The sequence below is a fragment of the Polypterus senegalus genome, chromosome 3 (genome assembly GCF_016835505.1).
Source record: "Polypterus senegalus isolate Bchr_013 chromosome 3, ASM1683550v1, whole genome shotgun sequence".
NCBI lineage: Eukaryota > Metazoa > Chordata > Cladistia > Polypteriformes > Polypteridae > Polypterus > Polypterus senegalus.
In genome coordinates, this window is record NC_053156.1 from 65,824,641 (window position 1) to 65,848,914 (window position 24,274).

At 39.3% G+C, this 24,274-nt stretch overlaps 1 protein-coding gene across 1 annotated transcript in view; it reads left to right on the forward strand.

Moving 5' to 3' along the window:
• Positions 1-16,472: 16,472 nt before the first annotated feature.
• Positions 16,473-24,274, forward strand: part of LOC120525255 (flavin-containing monooxygenase FMO GS-OX-like 4) — a 40,342-nt gene continuing 32,540 nt past the window's right edge. Inside the window, exons 1-2 of the mRNA XM_039747388.1 lie at positions 16,473-16,687; positions 23,320-23,542. Coding sequence (XP_039603322.1) covers positions 23,331-23,542 — 212 coding nt within the window. The 5' untranslated portion in view covers positions 16,473-16,687; positions 23,320-23,330. The remainder of the gene's footprint in view (positions 16,688-23,319; positions 23,543-24,274) is intronic.

Sequence of the window (24,274 nt, forward strand, 5' to 3'; positions counted from 1 at the left end):
AAGAATGTTCATCTTGACAGTGTTGATTCTTCCTACTAATGTGAGATGGAGGGTAGACCATCTGCTCATGCCTTGTTTAATGTTTTCCATGCAGACAGTATAATTCTGTTGAAAGAGATCTTTGAGTTTATTTGTGATGTTAACCCCTAAGTACTTAAAATGATCTGATATGATAAATGGATACATGCCCAGACTAATGTTATGTGCTAAACGATTCCCTGGAAAAAACACACTTTTATTCAAATTGATTTTGAGTCCAGATATCTTTTGAAAGTTTGCTAGTGCATTTAGGGCTACTGGTACTGGGTTTTGTGAGTCTGATATATACAGTACAATACCATGTTGTCTGCGTATAGAGATATTTTCTGTTCATGTTCAAGTACTTCTCTGGTAATCCTCTTTATCTCTGAAGCATTTTGAAAGTAAGCAGTCAATTGCTCAATGGTGACAGCGAATAGCAATGGTGACGGGTGCGTCCTTGTCTAGGGCCACGTTCTAGTTTAAAGTAGTCTGAAATAGTACTGTTAATACAAACTGAGGCTTCTGGACGGGTATAAAGTAATTTAGTCAATGCACATATATTTGGGCCAAATCCAAATGTATGTATTTAAGGAGGAATGTTTTCATGTATTATCAAAAGTAATTAAATCCAATAATAACACAGAGAAGTTATTAAAGGGGAACTGCCAACAAAAGGGTGTTAATAATTGTGGCATATGCATATTGTTAAACTAGTGACAACCAACAACTGGGAAAAAATGTGAGTGGTTTAATTTGTATTTAAAGTCTGTATTGTTGTAAAGCTTTTAGCTTGATAGTAGTTTCATTTGTGAATTTTTGAGCAAATTTATGTAAATCTAAATGGTTTTAAAATATGAAACATCTTGAACAACACTATATTGTGTGTGTATGCAAATGAGTTCACTGAAAACCTCCCTAGTTAGTAATGAATACCAGATATTTTGCGTTTATGCAAATCATGTCCCTAGAAGTGATGAGCATAAATATGTCCCCATTCAGTATGATAAAACAAGATGAAAAATCTTACTTAAAGGAAACTAAAATTTGAGGTGCTGGTTATGTTCCCATATTTTTTTTAAACATCCAGAATTTTTTCACATCTATAGGACCACAGGAAAGTGGTGTCCCCAGAAAGCATGTTCCTGAATTGTGTCCTCACAAAACACAAAAACAAGTGTGTGTATGTGAGTGTGTGTGCTGTTAATCATCTTTCTATAATACTTGTGTTTATCAATAAATTGAATTACTCTGTTCCTTGAAATATGTTTGCTTCAATTACCTTGATGTAAGTCTAAAGGCCAGAGACCTTGCCTTCTACAACAGAGAAGGGTTAATGTGAATAAAGTATAAGCCTTGGCAAATTATTTAATTATTACTGGTATTGCCAAAGGCAAAACTGATTATTAATTAACAAAGTTAAAAGTCATTGTTCCAATACCTACATTTATTGTTCTGTTTCTGAGTGGGCATGATATATCACACTCATTCCTACAACCCACAGATTGTACTATAGATGGAACAACTGGAAAAAGGTGTCAAAGGTTTTTTTTACAATGGAGGAATCAATGATGTATGTAGCTGAGGCATGGGTAGTAAAGGGATGTGTGAATCTTCAAAGTAGAAACAAGACAATTAGACAAAAATAGGACAGACATATTTAAGAAAGTACAGGAAAGTTGAAGTGGTATGGATATGTGATGAAGGGAGACAATTAATATGTGTGCAAATATGTGAGCAAAAGAATGATGGTAAAGGAAGTACAGCAGAAGAGAAAGTGGGAAAGGCCAAATTGGAGTTGGACAGATAGAATAAAGGATGATTTGAAGGAAAAGGGTCTGACTAGGGAAGAGGTGCTGGACCAAGCTGTATAGAGAAAGTTAGTGAAACACATTGACTCCATACAGAAGTGAGAAAAGATGAAGAAGAAGAACAAGTGACTTTTCAGTTTTTGTATCTATTAGTTGTCATATTTCATTTATCTTCTTATGAAAATGTATATATTTGAAAGAGAAAACACTTAAATAACAGTTCCTCAAATGGCATTTTTAATTATCCTTTATAGGTTTCAATTCCAAACATACTCTAGTATCCTTAATCTACATATGAGCCATAAATTTACCTTCTAACGGCATGGAAAAGGGGGCACAGACAGAGTACTAAAGAGATGTACTTACAGAAGACTGCATCTCAGTTGCTAAAGCCCATAGGCCTGGGTGGGAGGCCCTTATTGATCCTCATATACAGTCAGCTCAAGGACTGGTGAAAGTGTTGTAAATGGTGTCGTAATTAACCTCAAGTTAGTAGTGTGAGGCAGAGCTGACGGTGTTGGAGAGCAGCGAAAACAGACAGTGAGTCTGACTGCAAAGGACACCAACTGTCCTTCTAAGGGCCGGCTACCACCAACATTACCAGAGTACTAAGTCAACTTTTCCATCTCTCACTACACCACCGTGTTGTTTCAATACCCTTCTAAATGTTTTTTTTGTGCTGTAGTTTTTGTGCTTTGCTTTCACATTCTGCATTACTTTCTAGAAGGCCACAAAATCTGATAAAAACCATCCTATTTATATATATATTTAGTATATCTGTCACATATTGCTTCTCTTCATTTTGATACCAGTAAAATATGATGACACCAGAAAAACGTGACAGGGCAACAAGAACTGGTAGACCAACTACATTGTTGGAATAATATAAAACTGCTCAAAAAAATTAAAGGAACACTTTGAAAACACATCAGATCTCAATGGGAAAAAGAAATCCTCCTGGATATCTATACTGATATAGACTGGGTAATGTGTTAGGAACGAAAGGATGCCACATCGTTTGAGGGAAATGAAAATGATCAACCTACAGAGCCCTGAATTCAAAGACACCCCAAAAATCAGAGTGAAAAAATTATGTGGCAGGCTAGTCCATTTTGACAAAATTTAATTGCAGCAACTCAAAATTGTACGCAGCACTTTGTATGACCCCTGTGTTCTTGTATACATGCCTGACAACATCAGTGCATGCTTCTAATGAGATGACAGATGGTGTTGTGGGGGATCTCCTCCCAGATCTGGACCAGGGCATCACCGAGCTCCTGGACAGTCTGAGGTGCAACCTGGTAGCATTGGATGGACCAAAACATAATGTCCCAGAGGTGTTCTATTGGATTTAGGTCAGGAAAGTGTGGTGGCCAGTCAATGGTATCAATTCCTTCATCCTCCAGGAACTGCCTGCATACTTTCACCACATGAGGCCAGGAATTGTCGTGCACCAGGAGCCACTGTACCAGCATAGGGTCTGACAATGGGTCCAAGGATTTCATCCTGATACCTAATGGCAGCCAAGGTGCCTTTGTCAAGCCTGTAGCGGTCTGTGTGACCCTCCATGGATATGCCTCCCCAGACAATCATTAACCCACCACCAAACTGCTCATGCTGAATAATGTTACAGGCAGCATAATGTTCTCCATGGCTTCTCCAGACCCTTTCACTTCTTTCACGTGCTCAGGGTGAACCTGCTCTCATCTGTAAAAAGCACAGGGCACCAGTGGTGCATCTGCCAATTCTGGTATTCTATAGGGAATGCCAATTGAGCTCCCTGGTGCTGTGCAGTGAGCACAGGGCGCAGTAGACATTTGGGCCCTTGGGTCACCCTCATGAAGTCTTTCTGGTTGTTTGGTCAGAGACATTCACACCAGTGGCCTGCTGGAGGTCATTTTGTAGGGCTCTGGCAGTGCTCATCCTGGTCCTCCTTGCCCAAAGGAGCAGATACTGGTCCTGCTGATGGGTTATGGACCTTCTATGGCCCTGTCTAGCTCACCTAGAGTAACTGCTTGTCTCCTAGAATCTCCTCCATGCCCTTGAGACTGTGCAGGGAGACACAGCAAACCTTCTGGCAATGACACGTATTGATGTGCCATCCTGGAGAAGTTGGACTACCTGTGTAACCTCTGTAGGGTCCAGGTATCGCCTCATGCTACCAGTAGTGACACTGACTGTAGCCAAATGGAAAACTAGTGAAGAAACTGTCAGAAAAGATGAGGAGGGAAAAATGTCAGTGGCCTCCACCTGTTAAACCATTCCTGTTTTGGGGGTCATCTCATTGTTGCCCCTCTAGTGCATCTGTTGTTAATTTCATTAACACCACAGCAGCTGAAACTGATTAACAACCCCCTCTGCTACTTAACTGACCAGATTAATATCCCATAAGTTTCATTGACTTTATGCTATACTCTGATTAAAAAGTGTTCCTTTAATTCTTTTGAGCAGTATATTATAATGGGGGAAGACAGTGTCTGGAGCTCAAAGTTCATTTGTTCCTCTGTTTTATATTTCCATATAAGCACATATAAATTTGATAGTTCTGTGAAGTGCTCACTGTCACCAACCCAATGCAACTTCAGCCACTCGTGTGCTTAAATGGGCAGCTTGCTTCAGCCACACTAGTTACAAATTCATGCCAATGTGGCGGACTTGCCTTTTCTATAGGCACCCCTGGAGCTGTCACTGAAGCTACCCATGTAAATGATGGATTGACAGCTCATGGTTTTGATGACTCATTGCAGATGCCTTCCACAGCCTGAAGTTACTTGCCCCAATGTATATAGTGAATTGTGACAGAGGAGCATTGTAAATTAGACTGTTATATTTGTAATGTAGTTCTTGGTTTTTGCTTGGTGTAATGAGTTATTTTGCAGAATGATTTTGCTGTGTCAAGTGAACTCTATGCTTCCCTTCTGTGTGTTTTCCTTTACTGAGCAAAGGGTGTTCTCCTGCCTTCAATATATCTTGTCTGTTTAGGACTTGTGAAAGGCGCTATATAGTGCCCGACCTGGCACAGACTTATGCAGAGGCACGTGTAAAATAAACAGTCTTTTTATTTTTCTTCAGCTGGAGGGCGTTTTCCCCGTAATCCCTCCAGCCACAACATAGTCCCATAAGCACTTAATACCGCACAAACACTCTTTTCTCTCCACCTTGGCACCACCACTCCTCCCAGGTAACCTCGTCCTCTTCCTCCCGATTCTGGCTCCTGAGTGGTGGATGCTGGCCCTTTTTATAGCCCACCCGGAAGTGCTCCAGGTGCTTGATCACCTGTGGCTAATTGCACCTCCGGGTGGGGCTGCAGAGATGTCCAGGTGGGTTCCTGGCTCCATGCAGCACCCCCTGGTGGCCACCCCAGCTCCCCCACAGGGTTGTGGAGAACTCCATCTCCCATGAAACCCTGTGGGAAACTGAGGCACCATCTTCAGCCTGGGAGGCTGCCACCAAGCGTCCCGGGGGAGGTAGTAAGATGTCCATAGCTGTTCCCCCAGAACATATACAGAAGGGGGGAACCCGGGCATGGGACCCGGCTGCCTGTCACAGATTGGTTTTTAATAGGTGGAGAGTCTGCTATGTAAGATGTGAGAAGTCACAAAATGTTCAAACTTCTCTTGTAACTTAAGGTTACTTTTGAATGACAGCATATTTCTCACTGCTTTTCTATGGAAGAATCATTCAGATATACATACATACATACATACTGTACATACATACATACATGGATACATATATGCATACATACATGTATTGTGCTTGCTTTGGGCTCATAAGTATACTCCAATCTGTGAATGTATGTATATGTGATGGATATGATTGAAAGAATTAATCACCTAAAATTACTCCATGGAGCGGCTGCTTAAATTCAGGAAGCTTTGAATTCATTTTAAGTATCTTCTGTAGAAGAGTACAGAAGCTTATTCCCGCCTCTCAAAAAAAATATTGTTGCACTGTTTTGCAAAAGTATTGCATTATTTTGCAATAGTACTGCACTTGATGGTTGGAGATTTATGTTCACTCTACAGACAACTTGCCAACTAATACACATAACTCACTAGAGCCCAACCTCTCAATTTTGATGGGTGAAAATGACCATTTTCATTTTAGGGTATATTACATTTTGCATGTGGTGTCACTAAAATAAATAAATGAAGAAATTATTAAATAAATACATAAATAACAACATATTTTAACAAAGCAGGCTGATGTCAATTTACTAGCAGCATCTGCAAGGTCAGCTAGTGCCAATTAACTAGCTGGTGACCACTACACTAGGGCATACATTATGATTTTGTTACAAAAACCTGCTTAAAGTTCCAAGGATAATTAAAAGTACCCAGCCGTTAGTTATGACCTTCTCAAAAGCCCAGCTAATCAAATTCAGAGTTGGGTAGAGCAGCATCAGGTACACAAGGCAGGACCAAACTTTGGAAGGGGAACAAGTCCATTATATGGCATACTCAAACATACCCATTCTTACACTCAAAAGAGGTCAATATAGATGCTAAAATGCACATACTGTATATGGGAATCTTAGAGGAAAACACATACAGATACAAGGCGAATATGCAAATGCCAGACAAAACATTAACAGACTGAATATGAATACTGGGTGTGGCACAATAAGACTTCAGTTATAGGGCACCCAATGTCTGAAATTATTTACCTATCAATATTAAAGACATCCCTTTAGTTCAAGCATTTAAATCAAGGTTGAAGACTATTTCAGTATAGCACCACTATTTCAGTATAGCACCATCTTGTTAACACTGTTTGTATAACTTCTCTGTATTGCTTTTCATTTACTACTAGCTATTGTTTTGGTTGGTCATTACAATGTGTTTTCCTTTTTACCTTTTCTTTACATCCATAGTGTGACTAAACCTGCCTTGAAATGTATCATCATTTTCATTCTGCTAATTTTGATGAAGACCTTAGTAGCAAAACACTGATCTGGGCTGACAAGGTTTTTTTTGTTTTCAGCAGCTTGTTTCAAAGTCTGCTGCACACTACCGCATGCTTAGAGGTCAGCTAGTGTGTCCTGGTTATGGGTCTACCCTCAATTAACCATACAAAGTGAGCATTCTAACTACATACTTGAGAATCCTATGAAGCAGTGATAACACTTGAAGATCCTTGCATTTTTTCCAGCTCCTCACTCATCTTGGCACTCACAATCTTTCAGTAGCTATCCTGAGGTTGTGTGGTAAAAATGTAATATCTTATTAAAGAAAGAAATATCCCCTAACAGGACAAATCAGTTATTGGACAAATCAGTTATCAGGCAGGGGAAAAGCTGTTTATTGTATCTTTTAATTACTCCTCAGCAAAATGCTTTGGAGGGAGCATTCTTTAAAAGAAGACTGTTAGAGCACAGTCAGAATGGTCACAGAAATAAAGAATAGAGGTTAATTTTATAAACTATTGAATTTACATACAGTGTCAATCAATGCATACATTTACTCTGGTTGGTTCATTGGTTTACACCCAAACAACTTATATAAAATAAAAGTCTATTATATTATATTCTAGTTCTTCTTATACATTTGAGTTGCGCCACCTCCCTTGAAAGTTCTGTGCATATAACAACTATCCATTCTACTTTATAGGACATCTGCTGATTTCTTAGTCATTCTTCAGTACATTTTGTATATTACATCAACCTTTCTTCTGGTACATTATTTACTTGACCATCTCAGTATTTTTCCTAAGCCATTTCTTATATTTCAGTGTACATTGTGTTGTTCATGTGACCACTAATCCTTGGCTACTGAAACTGATCCTAGTGACATGGAAGGAGACCTCTCTGGCAGGAAAGGAGTCCAAACTACTGCAGAAGATAGAGGGGTACCATATTGGTATAGTCAGGGTCACCTCTGTGCACAGCAAGGGCTCTATAATCAAACTCCTGCAGAGGGGCTGGACTCTAATTGACTCTGGACATGCTCCAGGTGACAGGCATTGGGCGTATGTAGGCTTACATAAAGCCCCCTACTTGGCATGTGTATGTTGGAGTTTTCACTGATCAATGAGAGGGTCACCTTCCTGTGACTTTAAGTTGGGGGTTGGGGAGCTCTGACTCTTTTCTGTGCTTATGCGTCAACAATTGGGTCAAAGTATTTGGCCTTCATGGAGACCTTGGAGGGCATGCTGGAAGGTGTTTCCACTGGGAACTCAATTTTTCTTCTGGGAGACTTTGACACATATGTGGATAATGACAGTGAAACCAGGAAGGATGTGATTGGAATGATCAGCCTACCCAATCTGAACCTGAGCAGTGCTTGTTATTGGACAGCTGTGCTAGTCAGAGTTTGTCCATAATGAACATCATATTCAAGCATAAGGGTGTTCATAAGTGCACTTGGCACCAGAGCATCAAAGGCTAGAGGTCGATGATCAGTTTCACAGTTGTGTCATCAGATCTATGACCATATTTCTTGGACACTTGGGTGAGGAGAGGGGCTGTCAAATGATCACTACATGGCGGAGGAGATATCGGATATACCAGGCAGACCTCAACATATAGTTACGGTGTGCTAGAAAGGTTTGGCAGACATTTCCATCTGAGAGATCTTCAGTTCGTACCTCTGGACAAATATATAGCAACCATAATATACTCAAAAAGAATATCAATTAAAGGGTAGTGGAACTAGAAGAGCATGGTCCTTTTGAGAAATCTGGTGTAGTTGACATTCCAGACAAGAGCTACAAAAATGGCAGACTACCTTATTAATCCCTGACAAAAAGAAATGTAACTTGTTCTTTCTCATGTTTTTATCAGAGCCTAAATGGGCGTCTAGGAGTTGGGAGTGAATTTAAACTGAAAGAGAAAATGATTGCTGGTTTTGCGAAAGGTAAATAAAGGAGGACGAGTTAGGAAGCAACCATTTGGCTGATTAGTTTACAAAGAACAGCATTGAGGGCTGGGTGAGCTCCAAGACTTGCACTTTCTGCAGCAGAACAGCTAAGAGGCAGGATTGACAAGAGGGCCAGAGGACATGGGAGCTGGTGCAAGGATGGGGTCCCAATGTAGTGGCATCTGAGAAAGGGCTTAGAATCCTGGGAGATCCAGTTATTGATGGAGGTGGTAGCTCCTGGATCCGTGGGTACCCATTAAGGTGGGATTGCATCTGGTGGACTCCAATGGTCCTGACGAGTACAGAGAAAGAGAAGAGAAAACAATTAGTGATACCTCTCCACTTGGGATTTTAACATATTTATCTGATTATGTACAGTATTTTAAACACCCTGAGACAATGACTTTGTTTTTTGTGGCACAGTTGTATTAGTTATTAATTTATTTATTGAACTATTTGCATGTTTTTGAGCCATGCACTGTTTACACCTTTATGAATGCACTTTCTATTCTGTATGTTCTGAATAAACACTGTTACCCTTTAGACAAATAAGTCTCTCGCTTGTCTTCTGTCTCGCCATGATCCATCTGTGGTCATGGCCTCAATGATCTGGGTTCAAGAAGATGTTAAGGCTGCAGGCAACCCAGGGTCTTTGTTTTCTCTTGTTGTCTAAATTCAGGGTAACTGGTAACTTTAAATATGTTAGCATGCTCAAATGTGTGCTTCTTCAAACAGAATGGTAATTAGAAAAATAAGTTTCTAGAATTAATGTTTAAGTGAACCTGAACTCGAACAGATATAAACACTGTCACGCATGCGCGAGTAGGAGGCCGCGGATGGACCTTAAACCACTTCGAAAGACGTTCGCCGGCAGGGAGTGGCGGGGTACTAACCTTTCTCCTTTGTCTTTTAGGAAAAGAGACGCTCCGCCATCATAGCCTTCCCACAGTACGTCCACTTCCGCCCTTCCTCCACCATCTTTCCTGACGTCAGCAGTCCCATCATCCCTCACGGTTCTTTCCCAGCATTCCTCCACTTCCGGCTCCTCCCCTATAAAATGGCCGCCGACGCCTCTGAAGGGCGTCACGCATATGAACTGTTTTGTTTATATTTTGACCTGCTTTCTTTTTGAAAATATTGTGGATTGTCTACAATATACGGGGCCGGAAAACCCCAAACCTTTACGCTGTTTGCTTCTACTCTTTTACAACACAAACAAAGTAACTGGCTGCCCTCCAGAAATAACACCAGACACAGGACAGCTTAAGGAAATTAGGAAAATAAAACACTGCACACAACACATAGCCTACTTACCATAGCTTTAGACTCCAGTTTGCAGACAGAAAATAATGCAAGGTCCTTACAGTGTTTGCTTTGGCCACACTCTGTATTTGCAACTTGTCCTTGTTCTCCCTTTTATTTTTGGCTGCTTGGAAGTTGCAAGACAATCATATGATGCAAGTTCACAAGCATTAATAATGGCTCAGGCTCTGATTCCTGTGAATTCCTCCTGGCTTTATTCTTTGTTTATGCTCATTATGCTCAATCTGTCTTTGATCTTCCAGCAACAAATTCTGACCTTCAATATGTACTCCTGACTATACCCTCATCTACTCATTTAAATTGTTTAGGAGTTCAGCTTAGACCACTTACTGCAGTATTTATTACAGATCATACCTCATTCATCAACTGGTAAGGATCACCACGATGAATTAAACTTGAAAATTTCTGACAATCTTTTTTTCATCTTTTTAGGTAATACCAGACACTTCATTCTCATAAACAGTGTAGTCTTAAGTGAGGTGTTAAAGATGAGTTATAATACGGCATTGGTTGCAGTGGACCTGACAACAGCACAACTTTAAGAAACACTAAGTTTAACTCCAAAACAAATAGTCTAGCCACCAAGGGAACAAACCAGCTCAATATTGTGCTATTCCCATGCCTAGATAAAGAGTGTTAGTGTCAGGAAGGTTATCCTTCTGTAAAACATTAGCCAAAACTATTATTTATTAAATCACTCCAAGATAAACAGCAATGAAAGAATTTTTTTTTTTTTTTTTTACATAACTTGTATTTTGCACATATACTCTATCTCACCCCTGCAACCTTACAAACATTTTCAAGTTCACGTTTCATTTTCAGGTTCATGGTATATCATAGAGGATACATGACAGAAACCTGTCACACAAGGGATGTTTTTCTAGTCCTTTAATGTTCTGCCAGTCTGCCTCATCAACAGGGAAAAAGCTGAAGGCTTTGCATCGTGATGTGTCCACAATCGCCTGAATCATGGACTACCTGACCAACAGATAGCAGTTTGTGAGGTTCATGGACTGTGTGTCAGAAATGGTGGTGTATAATACTGGAGCACCTCTGGGAACTCTGTCTCCCTTTCTGTTCACCCTGTACATAACATACCTCCAGCACAACACCAGTACTTGCTATCTATAGAAATTTTCAGATGACTTGTCCATCATAGACTGCATTAATAATGGAGATGAGTCAGAGTACAAGAAGTTTCAGGCAGAAGCACCTGCAATTCAACACCAGCAATACAAAAGAGCTTGTGGTGGACTTCCAGAGTGCCAAGGAATTTCTGAGACCAGTCACCATTTGGGGGAGGATGTGAAAGTGGTGCAGAACTACAAATGGGACTGTTCTGACAACATAGGGGCACTATACAAGGAGGGTTAAAGCATACTGTACTTCCTAAGGAGACTCAGGTATTTTTGATATGCAGTAAGCTGCTGGAAATGTTCTATCATCCCATAGTACTCAATGCGGTGTTCTACACTGCAGTCTCCTGGACAAGCAACTTCAGCTCAAAAGATGCACAATGCCTTAACAAACTTATCAGGAAAGCCTGCTCCATCGCAGGGCTAACCCTGGACACACTGGAAACTGTTGTGGAAAAGAGGATAGTGGCAAAATTGGATGTCATCATGAAAAATTCCCTTCATCCCCTCCAGGAGGCACTCTTTTGGAGCACTTTTAGCCACAGGCTGATTCAATCATGGTGAGCTAAGAAGTGCTTGTTTTCTGGCCACAGCTGTCAGGAAATTAAATGCCTCCTCCCAGTGTGCTCTTTATGTTCATTTTGAAATTTCTGCACAATATGAATTTGTTTATTTATTGATTGATTGAACGGCTGTATTATTACTTTAAGTTTGTATCCTTGTTTTTTGTGTTTCTGCTACTGTATGCATCTGAATTTCCCCTTGGGAATAAAAAAGTGTATATAATCTAATCTAATTACATGTAGTTGATTATTTAACAATACTATTTCAGTTCTCTTAATTAAATTTTAGGAAGGGTTCTATGCAAGCAATATTTAGGGTGGCAATCTTCCTAAGAGAAGTCACCGTTCCGAATGAGTTCATGTCCTCTCTGTTACACACATTAAATAAATTCAACTAAAATATAAATGCAGTATTTGCACTTTTACAATTTAAACAATACTTCAAGGACTATGCCAAAATGAACATGAGGGAAACTAAATCTTTTGGGAGAAAAAAACACTTTACTACATTTAAGGTTTTCTCTACACATAGTATCATTATTATTTAATGTTCTAGTAACTTAATAAAGGAGTTATGCGCCTAGGATGTTATTTCTTATATTCAGGTATTACACGAGCATCCCCTTGACCTGGTCCAACTGCTTGAGTTCTTAGCAATGAGGATTCTGTGAGCCAGATCCAACCCTGGGAATCATGCCACATTGATGTACTGCCATAACTGACGCTCCCTCACAATGCAGGTAACGTGCCTCATTCGGAAGTAACTGCTCATTCGACACAACGTGAAAACAGTGGTACCCAAGGATTCTCCAAAGAGACACAGTATGGAAGGATTTCAGTCTTGGTCTCAGGTCATTGTATAGCATCAAAGTCTTGCAACCATGTAGCAAAACAGGAAGCACCAGGACTCTAAACACTTGGACCTTTATCCTCTTGCAAAGATATCAAGAGTGCCACACACCCCTTTCCAGCAATCTCATGACTCCCCCTCCCCCCATACTTTCCCAATCCATCTATTGATGTCATGAGAAGAGTCACCAGAGACATGAATGTCACTGCTGAGATAAGTAAACCTCTCAACATGGTCGACACTCTGTCTGCAGACAGAAACACTGCTGATGACTGTACCCAAGAGGTCATTAAAGGCCTGGATATTGGGTTTTTATCCAGGACACCCGCAAGCCCAGACACTCAGACTTCTTGCTCAATCTCTTGAGATCCCCAATCAGAATCTCCATTCACTCTGCAAAGATCACAGTTTAATCAGCAAAGTCAAGATCAATGAATCTTTCTTCATCAACAGATGCCACGAGACTCCAAGAACCTGCCTAACACCCAGTCTATGCAAACATTGAACAGAGTAGAACCGGTAACAAAAACCAGAATCAACTGGAAAAAATCCAGAAGTTCTGCCTCCACTCTGCACAGCATTCACAGTACCAATGTACAGGCCGGCCATTACATCCAGCAACATTGGGGGGATCCCACAAAGTCTCTGGATGTTGCACAGGGCAACATGATAAAGTGAGTCGAACACTTTCCAAAAATCGACAAAGGCTACAAAGAAACTTTGCCAACAGTTGTGTTTGTGATTAATGAGTACCCATTATTGCCAGGATGCGGTTGATGGTAGACCTCTTTGGCGTAAAACCAGACTACTCTGGTCGCTAGTAGGTGAGCAAGTAATCACGGATCCTATTAAGGATGACCCTAGTGAGGAACTTACACAGCACTGAAAGTAGTGTTATCCCCTTTAGTTACCGTAATCCAGGTGATCACCATTCCCTTGCCAGAGTGTGGTGTTATGGGTCCACAGCTCGTTGAGTAAAGGCCATATTTAAATAAATAATCACCGAGACGGCTTCGTGAGGGGGGCGTTGTTGTAGCGAGCCGCGGGGCAGTCGGCGATGTGGGCGTTTCTCAGGTAGTGCACAGGTGAGGAACTGTCCACATCCGTGATTGTTCCCGTGGCTAATGCTACAGCTGTCATGGCCCCTCGTCATTTTAAAAGAAGCGCGAGTCGGTTTTGGGAGGATGAAAAAAAAGGAACGAGATAAGAAAAAGATGGAGGTTTTAGGGAGCGAGTGAGGAAGCAGGCGGTGCAGGAGAAACAGACACGCGGAGCGTGTGGTGAGCGCGCGATCGAGCGCTCGTGGGCAGCTGCGAGGAAGCTGGGTATTAGGCCGACACCCAGGCGTTTGAGTTGATGTTGCTCCCGCTGAGAGACCAGGTAGCGGGAGTGACCAGGTGAAAGCGACGAGCCGCAGAAGGCCGCGGAAAGGCAACGGAAGTCGGGAGGCTTGGTGGTGGAGTCCCCAATGTGTGCGTCCTGGCCATTGGTGGAAACTAAGTCTCGGGGACTGGGATGAGTGCCAGACTGAAGCCAGGGATCGGGAAGTCTCCAGTCTCGTGTGTGTGTGTAGAAGAGGGCAGCTGCAGAGAACGTCTTGCCTGCTGCTAAGCCCAAACAGGATAAGCAGGTGAGACGCTACCAGAAAAGACTTGTTTTAAGAACTGCTTCCTAAAGAAGATTTTAACCTCTGGTTTTTAAGGATTGTGTTTTTCTATTGGTTTTAACCTCCACCTTTTATTGGATTATTTATTGAAGAAAGAACTGCACTTTATATGGAACACTATTTTGTTTTTGATTGTTTCTTTTAAATAAAAGCATTGTTTCACTTTTAACCATCCCCTTGCTCAGATGTTTATTGCCTCCACTGACTAGCTCACTCGGTTTCATTATCGACGGTGTTGGGTTTAAGGCTTCCAAATAGCAATGGGAGTGTGGAGCCTAAACCCACATCGTCACACAGAAAGGGACAGCAAGTCCTGTTTTCCAGTCAGTTGGAATGACGTCCATCTCCCAAATGAAAGCAAAGACAGATTGCAATGCCAGGAGGACCACCTTATCACCAGCCTAGAGAAGTTCACCTGGGATACGACAGATTCCTGCAGCCTTCCCTACTCTCAGCTGATTCAGCACCTGTGCAATCTCAGTGAGACTGGGTGGTTCAGAGCTAATTGGAGGATCAGCGTCAAGAATTAGTATGCACACTTTATATTATTAATTGCCATTTCTAACATCTTGTAAAACAAATCTTAATGAAAGCATTAATTAAAAGAACATAAAAGTTCATAATCGTATTTGCAATTTTTCTAAGTTATAATAATATCTAGTCATTTTTATGGTTGTATATTATGTTATTATGTGACACGGCAGAATACAAACTTTCAGTGTCAAATTCCTCTTTGCTTTTTTACCTGGAGTGTTCTGCTGTAATGCTTTTCTTGCTCTTGTAACAGGGTTTCTTTTTCAAGCTGGATAAAATCTCTTTCAGGAATAGAAAGATTGGATGGAGACGGATTTCTTTTTTAAGGGACCTGTGTTCTCTGCAGTGGATAGCACAAAGCAGGGCCAAATCATAAAAATCTTAACTATTTCTCACATGTCCTCCATGATTGTGAATGCTTAACTTTATAGTGTTTATAACGCATTGCAACTTAACAGGGTAATGAGGATTGCAAATCTAAATGTAGATTTTTTTATTCTAGTATAACAATTATTCCTGTAATTTAACCTTTAAGTGGCTATTCTACTGCAGTGGCCTGGCGCCCTGCCTGAGGTTTGTTTCCTGCCTTACGCCCTGTGTTGGCTGGGTTTGGCTCCAGCAGACCCCCGTGACCCTGTAGTTAGGATATAGCAGGTTGGATAATGTTTGGTTGGTTGGTTGGCTATTTTACATTACTCCCTTAAGAAAGAAATTCCCTGTTTTCTATTATTGCAAATGTACAACCTAGAAAACACAGAAGCAAGTTAACAATGTTATATTTTCAAAACACTTTGGTAAGTCAGTAGGATGACTAATTTATCCCTGATCTGGAACAGGTGGAATAGAGAAAGGAGAAAGTGCTTCTTCATTCGTCCCAGCTAGCAGTTGAACAACAGGATTATTATTTCAATTTTGCCCAAATTGGGTCGTTTTCTTTACCCAAATGAGACTCAGCTTTGTGTGGTATATTGGTAGCTGGTACATAATTCAACCAACTTTCTGTTGGAAGATGTTGGAATGAGAGGCCTAGTAGGCAAGATAGCGCGGAGCAGAGAAGTGTGTCTCTTCAGACGATTATAACGGACAGCTTGTAATTTCATATATGACAAAGGAGACCCAAGTCATCCTTAGAATCAATGAGCTCCATAATTTCAAAAGCTTTTTTCCAGTGAGAGGACAGTTTCTGACATATGAAGTAGGATCATGCTGCCAAATAAGACCTCCTGGGGAGTACTACTCTGACAAGGCAGTCATAAAAATGTTTCTGTTGTTTCCAAGCCAACTGGTTATTCCTGGTGGCAGTCTGGAAAGATTGTTGGAATTTATTTCTGAGTTGGGAAACACTGTCTGCAGGTATCGCTGGAACAACTGTAGCTGGGGTCTGTTGTGCCCACAGAAAGCAGAAGGTCATGAAAGAGAAACAAGGTTTGAATAAAGATGTGTTTTATTCCAATAAAATGAACATTTACTCCTCTAACTCAACCTACACGTGACGACAAATTACAGAAATGAGAGAATAGTGTTTTAAACGCAAAGTTTACTACATCATCGGCAGCTTAAAAATCATGAAACGTTTTAAAACTCATATAAACCAGAGGGCAGCATTATTCCATTCAACATGTATACTTTTAATTTAACCCGGACACGCTACTACTTTGGACCTCCTTAAATTCTACCGTTTCGCGCTACTACAAACAAACAAGATCGTGGAACGTAGAGTGACGTAAGTGACGTAATTACTGTAAACACGGAAATCGGGTCAAAGGCGAGAGATTGAGTTGAAGTTTTACAGTGCTTTGACGGTTACAGAAATACTTCTTGTATTCATGTTTTAGTGGCGTAAGATAGTATGCGTGTACTCTCGAAATATTTGTCACCACCTTTTCATGGGAGGATTCGAGGAGATTTAGTATTCCAGTCAACGTGGTAAGTTATGCAGATTAAAAGTTTTTTTTTTTACGAAAGATGATGGCGTATATTTTTTAACCGCTTTATTTATATATATATATATATATATATATATATATATATATATATATGTAATAATTTCGCATGTGTGCAAGTTTAGCACCCATATTTATATCTATGTAAGCGTTTTGCATATCCAATATATTTTAAATATCCTAGTGGTATTTTTCAGTAATTAAAACTAATATGGTGTATATAACGTATTGCACGAAAGCAAAACAGCTCTAGCAGAAACGAAAGGAAAAATAAGGTTGAAAGTAATGGAAGTGCAAAGTGAATTAAGAAAAAAAAAAGTATGAATGAAATTAAACTGGTGTTTTGATGAAGTACTAAATGTCCTGCAGCAGTAGTTGCTACAACACTAAATGGCACCTGTTATGCAAAGATAGCAGGATTTTTACAGAACAAACGTTTCATGGAAGACTATAGGTAATTGAATTCACAGTATTGTATCGAGCACCGACAATTTTCTATATTTCCAGTTCACGAGTGTGTACACCTCCGAGCAAAGCGGACAGAACCTCATTGTACACAACTCGTCGTTAAAGACGTAAGCAACACGCACAAAATCAACAAGAAAACTCAACACACAGCATTAGTCAAACAGAAGATCATGAAATAAAGTAAGTGTTTAGCTTAGCGGACTGCCCAATGCAGAAAACAAGGCTGTTACAAAACAATCACTCAACGAAACCTTTTGAAATGCAACTGATTGCACTGTACAGTAGTCCATTAACTTACTTGTATATTTATTATGTACACACATATAGAATAAAATTAACAGAAATTAAATCAAATTAACAACTTATATAATATTTCATTTGACACTAAACACACAAGCTGTCTGCTGTTTTCACTTATAAGTGTATTTGACTGTGTCAATGTGTATATATGTATTTCCACCCACTTGTGTTTGCCTCCATGTGTGCAGACATGTACAGTGCAAGCCATAATGTTTGGGACAAAGACATATTTTTCCTTGATGTACTCCTCCATTCCACAGTTTAAAATTACAAATCAAGCAATTCAGACCTAAATAAAGTACCTATTACAGACTTTAATTTAAACTTATTTGCATACATTTTGGCCACACCATATGAAAATGACAGAACTTTTTCTACATAGTGCTCCCTTTTGAAGACACCATAATGTGTGGGGCAAAGTAATGGTAGGTATATTAAAGTAGTCATATTTAGTTTTTTGTTGCATATCCCTTGCATGCAGTGACTGCTTGAAGGCTGTGAGCATGTTCTTTAATGATGTTCTACCAAGCCTCCAGTGCAGCCATCTTCAGCTCCTGCTTGTTTTGGGGGTTTGTCCTCTTATGTTTTCACTTCAGCATATGGAAGGCATACTTAGTTGGGTTTACATGGGGTGACCAGCTTGGCCATTCAGAAATTGGCCATGTTTTAGTTTTGAAAAACTACTTTGTTGTCTTAGCAGCATGTTTGGGATCATTATCTTGTTGTAAGATGACGTGCCATCCAGTGTGTTTAAAGGCATTTACTGGAACTTGAGCAGATGATGATGTTTATACACCTTGGAATTCATTGTGCCACTGCCACCAGCAGTTCCATCATCAATGAAAATAAGTGTGCCAGTATCTGTGGCAGCCATACATGCCCAAGCCATAACACCGCCACCACGTTTAACAAATAAGTTGGTGTGCTTTGGATTGTTGGCAGTTCCTTTTCGTCTCCACACTTTGTGCTTACCATCCATCAGGTTCATCGTTGTCTCATCTGTCCACAACACCTTTTTCCAGAATTCTACAGGTTCTTTTAAGTACTTTTTTAATAAACTGTAATCTGGCCATCTTGTTTATGCGACTAACTAGTGAGTGGTTTAAATCTTGCAGTGTGGCCTTTATATTTTTGTTCATGAAGTCTTGTGCGTATAGTCATCTCTAGCACATCCACATCTGCCTGCTGAAGACTGTTTCTCGGCTGTCAGACAAGTGTTGCTTTTTCTTTACCATAATGAGAATTCTTCTGTCATCAGCAGCATCATCTCCTTGGCCTATCAGTCCCTTTGTGATCACCAAGCTCACCATTCAGTTCTGTTTTTAATGATATTACAGACATTTGTTTTAGGAATTCCTAAGGTTTTACCAACATCTATAACAATTCTATTCTTGTTTTTCGGCCTCATAATGGCTTCTTTTAATTTCATTGGCACAGCTGTTGTCCTCATGTTGAACAGTGGCAACTACAGACTCCAAAGGAAATCTTTAGGTAGAAGTAAGCCTAGGTGTCTTATGCCTGCATTAATGAAGCAATGAAACTCGCCTGTGTAATTACAAACACCTGTAACACCAATTGTCCTAAACATTATGGTGCCCTGAAATGGGGAATCATGTATACAAAGTGTTGTAATTTCTACATAGTATGACTGAAATGTATGCAAATACCCTTAAATTAAAGTCTGCAATGTGCACTTTAATCACTTCTGAATTGTTTGACTTGAAATTTTAAGTTGTGGAGCAGAGGGGGTAAATCAAGGTAAAATGTTTCTTTGTCCCAACCATTATCAAGGGCACTGTAGTTCTAAATAAATACTGTATCTCAAAAACAAAAAGTGCAAGTTTTGCAGATAAGTTGGCTTGGTTTCATGACTTAATGGAGCAGACTGCAAAAATTAAAGTTAAATATTTCTACAGCAGTTATCCTTGGATTTAGGCCACACTGTTTTTGAAGGATATGGGGATAAGTACTGAAACACTGAAACAAACTGGACCAAAACATTAGACCTGGAGCCTGTAACAAGGCAAACATTATGCAACTTGTTTGATGATCGATTAACTTTATTTCAAAGTTATCATTATGAATGGGTCTCGACATTTAATGCAAATATCTTGGAGACTACTTTTTCTAAAATGTTTTTTTTCATTGCTAGGATATAGGCATCCAGCAGCTTTACATAATCCAAAAAAAGCACAATTTTCAGAAAGATGTTGAAATTTTAACTTTCCAAACACACACACTCATGAACTGAAACCAAGCTACAATTAACTTTTCTTGATGAAAAATCTGAAGTTTATTTGAATGCACCAACAATGGAATTAAAATTTTACTTAAGTAGAAATATTGTTACTTAGACAAAATCTTACTTAATACTAGAATTACCAAAGCCTATGAATAAAGTCATAGATCCGGCCCACCTTAAATCCCATCGCACCTCTCCATCAGCATCTTTTGTCCTGTAAATGTGCCAATAAAGACAAGCAGCAAGAAGCCTGCTGTTCCATCCACCCACCGCCGCAGAAGGTGCACAAAGTTCTCCCAGCTCGTGCCTTGATTATCTGGGAGTGAAGTGCTGGAGTTTTAGAGTGGAAATAAAAGGTTGTTATTTGGAACACATGCATTTCATGTGTGTTCTGTTTCTACACTAATCTGTGTAAACACATCAATAAAACAACATTTATTTATATAGCACATTTTCATACAAACAGTAGCTCAAAGTGCTTTACATATTAAAGAATAGAAAAATGAAAGACATAATTATAAAAAATAAATCAACATTAACATCGAATAAGAGTAAGGTTCAATGGCCAGGGGACAGAAAAACAAAAACTCCAGACGGCTGGAGAAAAATAAAATCTGTAGGGATTCCAGACCATGATACCGCCCAGTCCCCTCTGGGCATTCTACCTAACATAAATGAAACAGTCCTCTTTGGATTTAGGATTCTCACGGAAGGGCTTGATGATGATGATGGTCACGTAGACTTCTTCCTTTTAATCCGTCCATCATTGTTGGAGCATCATGAAGCTTTGAGTAGGTGGAGGTGGCGCAGGCCACCACCACAAAGAAACCGGAAAAAGAAACAGAAAAGAGAGTAGGAGTCAGTACCGATTTTAGAGCCACCATGAATAGTTGTTATGATGAATTGAACATAGAACATAAAACAAACATTTTTCATATTTTAGTAATATATGACAAAATGTAGGCATAAACTATATAATGTGTGAAGTGTTAAGTCCAAAGATCAAATAAACACTTTCACAAAAGGTTTAAGGACGATACAACAGCTTCCGTGGTGTAGTGGCCAGATTTGCTGACTTGTAATCGAGTCTCCGGTTTGATCCTGACTGCCTCCTATATTTACCGTTTTCAGTAGTGAGCTGTTCTTATTGTTAATATTATACAGTAAACACACAAGATTTGGTTTGCGCCTGTAACAGCCAATGTACATTTATAAGACTTGTAAAAGTTACTTTTTTTTTTTTTTTTTCTTTTTTCTTCAAACAGCAAAATGTTGAGTCATGTTGGCATTAGGCAAGCAGAATCAGTACTGCACCAGCATATAAAAGCAAATTTTAAAAACTGAAGCTGGTTGTGCCACACTGTCAAATACTGAGAGAGAAGAACAAGCATGTAGGCAAATGGAGCAGGACATTTTTCTTTTGTAAACAAAGAATTGTTGATTACTGCTGATCTGAAGCACAGTACTTTTACAGGCGCTGTACTTTATATTTTTTCATTTGTTACTTAAAATATGTGCCCAGACCAATAATGACGCTGTGTCAGTGACTGGTTATGTATTTTTTGTCAATTTAAAATTTTTGTAAGAAAATACAACTTTTGTATATGCTAGATGTAGCTCATTTATGTGTTATGCACTGAAGAGGTCCATCATTTATGAAATAATTCTGCCTGTCATCGTCCTTTCAGACAAATGGATACTATTTCAATCACAATAATGCTTGGCTAAAGGGGGCCATTTTCTTTTACCAAAAAATAAAATAGATTTTAACAGACTTGATAAAGACATCGTATCCTACCAATGTTTTGCTACATTTCAAATGAAATGTGCAGTTCTCATTGCTGTAGAACAAACTAAATTACCATAATTTAAAAGTTCAGTTATTGCATATTGTTCAACCTTCATTAAAAGGTCAGAGTTATAGATGACTGCATATTTATATTGGTAAAGTTAATATAGTGAACCACTGAAATTCTATTGTCCTTATTAAAATATTTCAGCTAGAAAGCGCTATATTTCCGTAGTAGCCATTAAATGTAACTGAACATAAAACAACAATGTATAACATTGTTCTTTAATGTATAGACCTGTTCATTACAATATAGTAGTTTGTATGTTTTAATATAATATGAAAAAAGAAATGAGGTCACAGAACAGACATTTTAGAGAAAAATGGGTACTTCAATATTTTCATATTACATGCATATCTATCTATATTTTACAAACATTTTGTGTTTTAGAACAGAATCATGGTAAGTCAATGACAATACAAACAATTATTGGTAAAATATTTTTGCACTTTATGAACAGTTAATTAATGCTAGCATGACAGCTAACACACTTTTAAAATGTAAGCATATATCAATTTATCTTTTAACAACTCCTTAATTGTGCAACAGTTTCTACTGTTAAAATATGCCCTTCATTTATTTTATATTTACATGAATTTTAAGGTGTACTAACTAATCATTCCTAATACCTGAGAAGCAATTGTACGTATGAATTAGTTATTAATATGCAGTTATTAATATGTGCCCTAAGAGTTAATAAGACAAATTAGTTATTAATATGCAGTTATTAATATGTGCCCTGAGAGTCAATAAGACTGAAAACTTGAAATTTGTTTCAAAATAAGAGACAGTACTGACTTGAGGGCATGCGGTAGCCTACTGGGCCTAAGCAGGATCTTCAGTGTAGCAACATGTCTGTGGTCAAAATTCACAAACTGAGCACTTCTGTAGATCCTGCAGTTCCAGCATCTACCCACGAGATAGTGATTGATCTCCTTCCCTGCACCACCAGTATTGGAGTACCAAGTACACACAGTGCAGGGTGATGGAACCAGGATCCAGTGATCCACAGCCTCTGACCTTTGCCACTTTCACCATGGGACCGACACAATCCTTCTAGCCATCCTTGTCAGTGCTCACATTGAAGTAGCCCATGACTAGAGGAGTGTCACCTTGCGGGCGGCCTTCAACCACTGAATGAAGTTGCAAATAGAATGTCTTTATCAACAAGACATCAATCACAGTGGTTGGAATACACTAAGAAAACAGACAAGGCTCGTCTCGTAATATACTCATTGAAAAGAGCAAAATCGGACACCATTGGGAGGAGCCAATCCACCTCAGCAACAGATACTCAGTGAATATGATGGCCATCAAAGCAACCAGACTAATAAAAGGTGTACCCACCTACAGAGATCTGGCCAGTCCCAGGTCTGAGCACCTCAGAGACTTCTTTTTTTTAATAACATTAATAAATAATCCAAACTTCTTGGTAAATAAGTACAGTATAGGATTACTGGATGAGTGTGATAATGGATAACGAAATGGACTCTGTACTTAAAAGATGCTGGCTCAGCCCCCACCTTTAACTAATTGTATGTCCTTGTGCAAGTTACTTAATTATATACAGTTGACACCTTGAAGAATACAGAGTACACCTTCAGAGGTTATTTTCTTTAGAGCAAATGATTTAAGTATAATAAAATGAAACATTTTAACTTTATTCATCTTGTAAAGTCATTGTAATAAAAGAAAATATCTTTGGGAGCTGTAAACATAATGTGTAAACTCTTACAATGGTTTTCTTTGATCCAGTGCCTAAAAGGATGAGTGCAAAAAAACTGCGTGTTGCTGTAATTGGTGCAGGGGCTTCAGGCCTCTGTGCTGCCAGACATCTCCTACTACGCCAGGACATCTTCTTTCCTCCAGTTGTTTATGAAAGGACGAACCATGTTGCAGGAATTTGGGTGTATGATGAGCGGTTTGGCCAAGATGAAAATGGTCTTCCTGTTCACAGCAGTATTTACCGTGACCTCAGGTAATTATTTGTCAATCTGTTTGTTGTTTTTTAATACAAGGTAACACAAGCTGTTTTGACTTGGAACATTCGTTTTCACTCTGCCATTAAAGAAAAATAATAAAATATCTGGAAGAGTAAACTTAAATGCCAGATAGTTATACATTTTAAATAAATTAGGAAAATTACATGACCTGCTTAATAAAACCAAGTAATTACGCTAATCCTTATTCACTGTTTATTACTAGATGCTTTAAAAATGTAATATTTTTATTTCTGAAAATACCAAAGACCAAATTGTGCAAAACATAAAAAATACATTTTGCTACAAGAACAAGAGGAAGTGGAAAGTTTCAGGTTTGTTTGTGAAAATGTGATTAAACAATTATCATTATGAAAAGATTACTTGTTTTTTATGCTATAGAAAGTCCTATGCAACAAGTCATAGGGCACTTCAATTACAGAGAAATTAAATGGGATAAGCTTATAAATAGCACAGCATAAGAACACAATTTCATAGACATAATCAATGACTGTTTTTGGTGCAGGTTAGATTTATCATCTTGAAATAATAAGGATAGATGGTAGATGTGATGCCGGGCCTGCACCCATGGGGCTCGGCCGGGCACAGCCCGAAGAGGTAACGTGGGTCCTCCTCCCCATGGGCTCACCACCTATGGGAGGTGCCAAGGAGGTTGGGTGCAGTGTGAGTTGGGTGGTGGCCGAAGGCGGGGACCTTGGCGGTCTGATCCT